The following is a 10,618-nucleotide window of genomic DNA, read 5'->3' as shown; positions in this document are numbered from 1 at the left end:
GCCGCTCCCACCGACAATTCCTTAAGCGAAGTCGTAACATAAATTGATATAAATCTACGGAAAGTTCATATAACGTTATTATTACTTTTTGCTGAATATTCATAATTTTAATATAGCGTAAAATAAAACTCTCTATCACTGAAAAATAATCTAATTAATTAACGCAATATTTAATGTATAGGTTAATTACTTTTAGGCCAATACTTGAGAAATTAAAAAGAACTATACTACCTCTCTTAAAATAAAGAACTATATTTTATTATACTGATGTTTTTGGTAAAAACCAAAAGTACCCTCCACAAAGGTAATTACGCAAGACTAGTATGAACTGTGAAACTTTCTATGCAAAAGGGGGAAAAATATTGTTAATATAGAACATGGTTCCAATTTCATGTTGATTTTGAGAATTTATACACAATTATCAAGTTCATGTTGATTTCGAGAAGATATACACAAGAATCAAGTTCATGTTGATTTTGAGAAGATATATACAATAGATAAGATAGGAACAAAGTTTTTTTTATAAAAAAAATAGAAGAGAGAAGGTAATGACAAGAAAAGGATGTTATTTCTCTCTCACATGGATAGGAAAATTGATTTTTCCATATATAACAACCTTAATTTCTAGGTACGAAGTGAGGGTGTAATCTTGATAACGAGGCCAGGGAAGACATCATCAGGGTCATGGATATGAGGGTTGTTCTCAACTATAAAAGGGTCACCACACTTGTCACTGATTGTGTGAAGCGTCTCACCTTCTCCGACAACATAGATTTCCTCGCATGGCCGTGACAATAGTTGGCCGCTGGCATATTGACTTGGAATAAGCATGGAGCTGTCTTTGAACATGCTTAGGAGCGCGAGGGCCACGAGAACAAAGGCACAGTACCATGAAGCTGCATTAGCTATGGCCTTTGAAGAAGTTAAGGCTAGTCCCTTTCTAGGGTAATTTGAAGCCATCATCACTTTGAGAGAAAAAAAAATAAAATTAAAATGGGTATATATGGGAGAGAAGAGAGGACTTGAAATTGGAAGTGATTATAAAGAAAAAGGTGGGTGCGTGAGGGGTGTGAGAGGGTCAGTTTTGGCGGTTATATTAGAAGAGGGGATGAGGGCAAAAGAAAAGGAGCACGTTACGTAATTCAATCACCTTCTCTCTTTTGGGCCATATAAATAAACTACTTTTCTAATGTTCCGTTTTGTCTTTTAGAAATTTCCTTTCATTTGGTTTTTGAACTTGTTGGGGTTTTCAAAACCATTGGAATTATCATTTTTTTGATTAAAAACCTTTGGAATTTATATATCATAGGTATGGCCGATTGTGCTCATGATATAGGGAGTATCTACGGAACATCTTAAAATAGCCGAGGAATCATGCGCCATAATCACATATAATATTCATTTAGCTGTTAAATTAGTTTTGGTAATATAACTGACGAATTGATAAAAATTATATTTTATATATAATTTTTTTTGTTATAACTGGCTAATATATGTCAATTAAAAAATAAGTATATATAAATTAGGACTAGATATATGGTCCCAGCTCCAAGACCGACCTGTTAATTAAACTTGCGGATAATGTGTCCTTTTTTTAAAATTCGTATAGTTATATCAAATTTTTAAATTTAATTCGTTAAGCTTGCATACTCATGCACTATTCATTTAATTCGTCTATGTGCTATGTAAGTATTATTAATTTGTTAAGTTAAAATTTTGATCTTTAATTTAGATTATTATTATTATTATTAATTTATTATATTTAAAATGTTAATATATTTTAACTTAAAAAATAAAGTCAAATTTTTTCTACCATTATATATATATATATATAGTTTTCAAATTATTATTTGAATGAACTTATATGAACTAGATATCAACTTTAAAAAAAGATCATTTAGTTTACGGATTAAACTTATCCAATCCATTTAAAACACAGACTTTACATTAATTTAAATGAATCGGAACAATCAGTAAGTCCAACCCTAATACAAATTAACAAATTCTATAATTATTTGATAATGCACACCTATTCACTTTTCAATGTTGGAGGCTTGGAGCATGTTATCAAATCTCTTTCTCTCCCTAATATATATATATATATATATATATATATATATATATATATATATATATATATATATATATATATATATATATAATCAATTTGGTACCGTTATGAAAGTGAGATAAATAAACAAAGTTGTAAATCACTTTACGCGGCGGCTTGAGGGTCATAAGTTTTAAAGATATTTGGCTTAATTTATTTTGAAGAAACAATACTTTTAAGAAATTTTAATATATATATATATATATATTATTTTTTAATTTTGACTAATTACCCTCAAAGTAATATCAATCAACCGTTATGATTAATTCACAATGTAAAACACTTATATGCATAAAAATTAAAACTTAAAAGTTACTTATATGATTTTAAAAAATAATTTTTTCCTGCATAAATAAATAGTTTTTAAAAATTGATGTTTTTTAAACTTGAGCTTTAATTTCATTTATTGTCAGGTGTAGTGGGTCAATGACTGAGGGATTATATATGTAGACTGATAGGATTAAGAAAAAAATAGCCCAAAAAAGAAGTAGGATTAAAAAAATAAAAAAATCGCAATGATATGCATGTTAAAAATTCAATGGAGGCAGGCAATTTGGATTGGCTTGTGTTGGTTCAGGGCTTAATGATTACTTAAACCGCGGTCATGCATGTTCAATGAAGTGCACAAATTAAAGAAGGGTTCTGAATGGGTGGGGTATTGACTAGTTTATGGGGTCATAATTTGAGTGCTTAAATTAAGATATGCCTCGGCCACCAAAGATGGAAATTTTGATTACGAAATTTGTTGCACATATATATCGAAAGTGATAGGGACTAGTTAAGAAAAAATGGCAACCATATTGTATTATGTGAATAAAAGTGTCAATATCATGTTAAAACGTGTGTAAGACTCTCATGTCATTTATTATGATAGTAAATTAGTGTCACATTACCATTTAGATCCATATAAATTAGTAATTTCTATTAAACAATTAATACGATTAGTTTAATGTGTATTTAAATGAGTGTTAAGAAAATTCATTTTATAAAATTAATTTTGGTTAAAATAATTTTAAAGTAATATGATTTATATTTTAATATTTTTATTATAGAATTAAGTTATAAGTAAATCTAAGTAAAAAAATTAAATATAATCTAAAAGTTACTTAAAATTATTTTAACTCATAATCAGTTCTTAATTATTTTTTAACATGAGACAGAATATGTGAAAAATTGTCAAAAAAATAATTCTAGGCCCAAAATCAATTTTCAAACATGAAATCAAATAACATATAGTAAATCAAAATTATTAAATTTAAAAAAAATATGTTTTGATCTCTAATAAATGATCAAATTTTATTTTTGATCTTTATTAATATTTTTGTTGTTGTTGGTCCCTGGTATTTTTTATTTTTTATCTTTTTTCATGAGGTTCATTTTGTTGAATGCTTAAGTGTCCATTAAATTTTAAAAAGTCTAAACTCAAAAATGTAAATTCTAAGGATTTTTAAGACTCCTATTATTTATTTCAAAATTTATTTTTTTAGAATTTTAAAACTGCTAGAATCAATTAAAATAATAAAAATAATAAAAAAGAAAACATATTTGATCCATCCCATTCTCTCTCCAACCTTCATCAATTTTTTTGTACTATCCAAAATTTTCTACATTAAACATTCAAGAACACGAATGAGTACGTCAAGCATAGACCAGAATTTGAAATCTGAAACACTCCTAAATGCAAGTTCTTTTGCTCATGGTATAGTCTGAAATCCTCTTGATTTTTATATTCCATATTATTTTCCAAAAGAAAATAATGTTATCAATTCTTTTGGTTTAAGGAATCCATCCAGTGAATATTTAATTTTCACAATATCATTAGGTTTAACGTCATCAAGACTAAATGTACAACATCCTTCTTGCAATATGATTCAAGGACAAGAGTTCATTAGGAAATATATAAACTTAAATTACGGTGAGTATTTTGAAAGAAAAGCTGGAGGATGAGGACTTTCGAAAAAGAAAGATCCTTGTAATATGTAAATAGTTTGTGGTTTAATTTAAAAAACATATATGTTGAACAAACATAATCAAAACACAATTTATTAGTCTATTAATAATATATATAGCATCATGATTGTTTTAAATTGTGATTACAGTTACAGTGTGATAAGTCAAAATAATCTTTAAATTATAGACAATTACGGAAAAATGTAACTAATGTTACTGTAATATGCAGACAATAAAAAAATGATTAAGGTGTACACGTACGCCATTCTGATTGTGGATTTAAAACTATGATATGCATTATATATTATTATTAACCCAACAATAATTTAATATTTCATCTTCATATATAATAAATCAAACTATATATGATACATTAGTACTAAATAAGATTAAACCACGTAATGATCAAGTCATACTTAAATTCACAAAATAATAAGTTCCCAATTTGAACTTAGTAAAACACTAACACTGATCAGGTCAATGGGAAGAAAAAATTATAGTTGATTACAAAATCACTAACTCGTTTCTTGACTCTAAGAATTTATGAGAATTCATCCAAAAGTATCCAGAAAAGAACTCATTTTTTCTAACTAGAACCGTAAATTAGAGAGTTTGACAACCTTCATCATGTGAAGATTTTAGGAATGTGAATGGTACTTCATCCATTGGTACACTGTACAAGGAAACTTTGTCAAGTGGCATCAATCAAGAACTGATCAAAGCCTTCAGAAGCTCAACTAAGAAAGAAAGTATCAAGTATCTCGTAACAGAAACTTGCAATTTAATTACCACTAAACAATTTGCATGAAACATGACAGACATAAGTTAAGAAAAACATGAATTAAAGAAAATGTCATATAGCTAAGATAACTTTGAGCTACCACATTACATATTAAAATGACCAGCAAAAGCCTATCTGGCCTGTTGAGCACGATATAATTCAGCTAATCTCTAGCCTGCTTAAGCCTTATAATATAAGGGCGAAGCAAGTATCCCGGATCATCCATCTGGGTTACCCTATCTACCATTGCATGGAAACATTGAAGACTCTTTTCCAGTATTTGTTTTACCTCAGCATCATTAATGCCCAAATTATTTCGCGACTCATTTGCCAACGTGCTTATCAAACGATTATATGGAAAGCATGTGCGAACACTGCATATCAGTATCGTGTTTTTTTTATCATGTCCTAGTCTTAGCGCGGTATGTTTTCGGACAAGCCTCAGAAGCCGTACTAAATTCTTGAATGCTACTCTCTAGCTGAGTTTACTTAAACGTGTGGAGAACAAGTCTTTCGTTCTAATCACTCAGCAGATCAATGTCTCTATCGGAGAGGTCGAATTTGGACAGCTTTATGTATGAGTAATAATCACTTATTAGAATCTAAATGAGCATAAATGTTAAAAAATTGTGTAGTGCAAGGTGTAGTTGAAAACAATTAAATTTATATATTTTTATAGGGCAAAAGTTCATAAACATTATGTATAACGATCAAATCCGAAAAGTTTCTTACATTGAATATGTTTCTAGTGTTTTTTTTTACGTTTTAAAATTTTAAATATTTATTTTATAATTTAAAATTAATAAAAATATATTACTTATATTAAATTTATTTTTATAAACTAAAATATTGGCTTTAAAATCTTTTATTGAAATTCCTATCTTATAATATTTTATTTTTAGTGGGTCAATTTGGTTTGTTACACTGAAATTCCTATATTTTAAATTTTACTTTTAATGGGTTAATTTGGTTTGTTATATGTGATACAAGAAATCTATGTCTATATATATTTTCTTTAGTTAATAGACACAAGTAGAAAAATAATTCTTTATTTTTTTTTTAAAATTTCTTTTCTTAATATTCTTAGAACTAATTTGATTGTCATATGTTGAGAGAGAAACACAATCAAATTTTTCTGTCAATATAATGAAAGATATTTTTTTTTCTTTAAAGACAATATTTGAACACTTCAATCTAAATTATTTAAAATTTCTCCTTTTAATTTAAATTATTTTTTCTTTGTAGTTATTGTATGTTATATTACAATGTTAACATGTTTTATCATTTTGTGAAGTTGTATTACTATTATTATTATTTTATTTTATTTAAGATTTTGTATCTTCTTCTTGTTTATTTTATTTTATTTTATTTTCTAATAGTATCTATTTTAATGGAAACGACCACTAAAAATCACGAGAAAACATGGTAGAAGAAACATTCCCTAAAATAGCGTTATACAGAAAATAAGAAACATAAGCAACAAACTGAAATAATAACAAGCTAAAATGTTATACAATAAAAAAGGAACAAAAGTAACATACTGAAATAATATTAAAAAAATAGAGTATCAATTTAACTACAAAACTTTCTTCAAAAAAGAAACAACAAAACTTTAAAACAGCAAAGCCTAGCCAATATATATAACACTGAATCATCCTAGCTCAACAAATTAAATAGAGTAATTCTAAAACGAGGCATAAATCAAATCCAAAAGTCAATACCCATATTAGAAGTTCAAATGAACACAAATTCTTTTTTTTTCTTTTTTGACAAAGTTATATTTTAATCCTTTATGTTATTAAAAATTTTATTTTAATCAATTATGTTTTTAAAATTTTCATTTTGATATAACATTAGTGTGGGGTCAACAATGCAAACTTCATCATTACTATAACTTAAACAATGCAACATCCATCCACCAAACACACCATCACATTATCCCATAACCACATGACGATCCAACGCTAACATAGCAATATCAAGTTTAGTCGGTGATGAGAAACTTTATATATGACATCTCAATGATAATTTTAGATCTTACTTTAATTTTTAGTCACACTATTTTAAATTATTTATTTAAAATTAATAAAACACTAATGTTTTTGTTAAAGAAAATCAAAAGGAAAGATTAAAATAAAACTTTTAAAAACTTAAAATCAAGATAAAATTTTTAAAAATATAATTAAAATAAAACTTTTCAAAACATAAAAAAAAGATAAAAACAAAAAAGTTACATTTAACCAAATAAAAAACCCCAGGAAATAAATTTCAAGTAGTAATAATAATACATGGAAAACGATGGCATGAATGCGTGTAGAAAAAATGAGTAGCAGCTTGTTGAAAATATAGAAGAAAAGGTGTGATCTGTAATGAGAGTGATCAGGAGATGAAAGAGAGGGAGGAGACGAAAAGAAAGAATTGGGAAGAGGCCGGCTTGCTTGGAAGTTAGGGTAAATCGAGACGAGAGACGCCTTGTATATTGAGGCTGTTTTCTTCTGTGGTTCCTGCGTCATGCGTCAGGCTTCGCAACCTCCACAATATTTACAATTATAATTAGTATTAAGTGTACTTTTTAAGAAAAATATTTATTTTTGTATAATTAAATATAATAAATAAATATTTTAAATATATAAATAATATTTTAAATTTATCAAAAAATAACTTAAACTGTATTATAAGATTATTTTTTAGTTGATAAGAAACACATTTATATTAATTAAGGTGATTAAAACGAATATATATTCTTTCAATCAATTAAATTATTAAATATCATATTTGATTTTATATATATTAATACGATATCAGTCTGGATATTAAGTCGAGTATTGAAGATTGTGACCAGTCCACACTTCTCTGGATCTTACATTTTACGAAATATTTTTTGTAATTATGATAATCAATTGGGTGAGTTTTTAATTTTAATTCATTAATTTTCTTTTATGAAAATAAGATATTTTCATGGTTAAAAGTTATAAAATCAATCCCCTTAGCTCTCTTTCTCCTCGGAATTATTCATCTAAAAAAGAATCCTTTCTAAATACATATAATACACATTACATCTTATTTTATTTTATTTCAAAATTGAATCAATTTTATAAGTTAAAGAAGACTAAGTTAGAGATGTCTCGATAGGTAATGTTGTTCCAATTCTTAACCAAAAGGCAACTACAGTACCAATAAAATAAAAACATGATGATCACACTACTGGACGGCCAAATGGATTTTTGAGACACTATTAATAATCCTCTATATACCGATACCATAAAAGAATGCCCAATAACTTATTGGGCGAAAGGATGTGAAAGACCCACTAAGGCAACCGAGATCTTTTATAGAAAATGAATTTCTATTGGCAAGGTACATATCCCCATGGATAAACTTACATTAAAAGTAGAGTATCAACTAAGAAGAAATTTCTCTCTCCACATGTGTTACTCTATACACATGACCAAAATTAAATGATTTAAATTATTTCATTTGTGTCATGTATTGTGAGTTTGATTAAAAATATATATAATTATATTAATTAAAGTAATTATAATTAATATAATTTTTTATGATTTCAACATTAATTTTCAAACTAATAACACATGTATATTTTGTTTGGGAGTAAAAATTTGGGATCTATCTAGTTTTTGGGATAGATGGCAGTAAAGAATTGAAAGTCAATTTTTGTCCACACGATGTTAATTGGTTTGATGTATTGATTATTGTATAACATTTACTTCATTTATGATGGCTACATCAGCAGCTCCACAAATGACACAATGGGTGACAGCACAGATCCCTTTGTTTGGTCATGGGGTAGTCAAAAGCTTCATGAAAGTTTCTCATGTGTTTACCATTTGCTTGCTTGTGAAGCATTGAGATAAATAAGAAACATGTATCAAATCCTTGAATAGAAAGTGAAGTACCCCTCATAAGTGAAATAATCTACCAAATCAGTAAGAAGTTTAGATGCGGTATTTATTTATATGGATGATTGATAAGTTGTTGGCAGAAAATATACAAGAAAATATACAATTGAAGTCCAGATCTCCTATGGTTGTACAAAGTTTATTTGTTTGTTCATAGTGTGATTGGGGGAGATTTTGTTTGCTCAGCAAGGTAGCCAGAGCCGGCCAGTTTTACATTAAATATCGTCATATAGTCTTCAACAGCAGAAAAGTAGTAGTGTGGAGAACTAGGCAGAATTGTGCCTGCCATCAAATATTCCTCCATCACTCTATGAATGGAGGCTCAATAAATGTCTTCATCAAATTCATTTGAGAACTCATCTAATCAAAAGATGCACACAATACTTTGTAACCTTTACATCAACCATCATAGATGGAAAATCATCCATCATGAATGGAAAATCATCTTCCCTCTATATGGTTTACCTCAAAATGAAGTTTGAGTGATTTTCATGGATTAATGATAATAGAGAGATGTTATAAGCTTCCATGGGTTAATCCTAAACTTAAAATAATCTCCACACTTTGTCATTTAAAAAATGGAGCTAAACCAAAGAATAGAGAACAAACAAGCATTCATGCCTATACATATATGGAACTAATAATGTTTTAGGTCTATAATTCGTCAATTTAATTAATTTTAGAGATCCTATTCATAAAATATAAATCAAACCTTTCTTTACCCAAGCGAGCACAAGTTCATTAAATTATAACTTTTTATATTTGTATTATTTTTTGAATTTAATATTATTTAAATAAAATAAAATATGTAATAAATAATTTTATTATTTTTAAAATATTTAGTATCATATTAAATATAATTACATCAAAATTTAGTAAAATATTAATTAATTATATTTTTAATTGAGCAAATATCATCTTCAAATCCTAACCTCTATTGTAATTTATCATTATTCATCTTTTCTCAAAGTAATAATAATGATTCTCATAGATAAAATATAATAATAATGATATAATACATATATCAAAGGTATAAATTCAAAATAAAAATAATAAATTTAAATTTATAATTATTTAAATTAAAATCTATTAAATATGTGTGTTGCATGGATTTATTTAATTAAATATAAGAAGATAATTTAAATATATAAAATATAAGAAAATAGTTTATTATACATAATTCATTGTAAACAAAAATTTTAAGTATTATTTGTATTTTTTAAAATTAAGCATATTAATTGGAAATTTTTTTTCATTAGGTTATCATTATAAAATAAAATATATTAAAAGTATTATAGTTTATAAAAGTAACTTATCAAGTATTTCTTTATAAATTATGTATTTCATGCATATTTATTAATATTTAAGTAAAAAAAAATATAAATTATAAAATAAATAACCTACCTCTAAAATTATCAAAGATGAGTATAGTTTTATGGCACAAAATCATACCAATGGTTCCGAAAAAAAAAAATCATAACAACTGTATGAGTAATTTTAGGTTTATATAAGTTTTCACTCATATATTCATTGTGAAGGGAGTAAAAAAGTATGATGAAACATTTATTTTTTATTTTCAACTCTATTTTTTCTATATGAAAGTTATAAATTCAAAAAGAATTTAAAAATAACACATGAATATATAATGTTTCCTGAGTCCTTTTCCATCCTAAGAAACAAGGGAGTTTATTGTTTTGATCTTAACTATAAGAAACCTAAATTTACTTTAAGATGTATCACTTGTTAATTTTCTTTATACATATTGTGTGAAAAATACATATTCATTCTTTATGCAAAGTGGATTCATTTATTGACATATTACTTGCAACCACATTTGTTGTCGGACAAAAATATCATCTC

The 10,618-nt window shown here is 26.4% G+C and overlaps 1 protein-coding gene across 1 annotated transcript; it reads right to left on the bottom strand.

Annotated features, from left to right (window-relative positions):
- Positions 1 to 447: 447 nt before the first annotated feature.
- Positions 448 to 1,072, bottom strand: LOC114420761. Its single transcript, XM_028386564.1, has one exon. It carries the CDS (start codon positions 961 to 963, stop codon positions 625 to 627), a length of 339 nt encoding a protein of 112 aa, XP_028242365.1. The 5' UTR covers positions 964 to 1,072; the 3' UTR covers positions 448 to 624.
- Between the last annotated feature and the right edge of the window lie 9,546 nt (positions 1,073 to 10,618).

Source organism: Glycine soja, chromosome 7 (genome assembly GCF_004193775.1).
Source record: "Glycine soja cultivar W05 chromosome 7, ASM419377v2, whole genome shotgun sequence".
NCBI classification, from domain to species: Eukaryota; Viridiplantae; Streptophyta; class Magnoliopsida; order Fabales; family Fabaceae; genus Glycine; species Glycine soja.
This window is presented reverse-complemented; position numbering and strand designations above follow the sequence as displayed.

Bases quoted from the DNA above. Each gene is read 5' to 3' on its own strand.
- LOC114420761 (XM_028386564.1), bottom strand. From the start codon at position 963: ATGATGGCTTCAAATTACCCTAGAAAGGGACTAGCCTTAACTTCTTCA.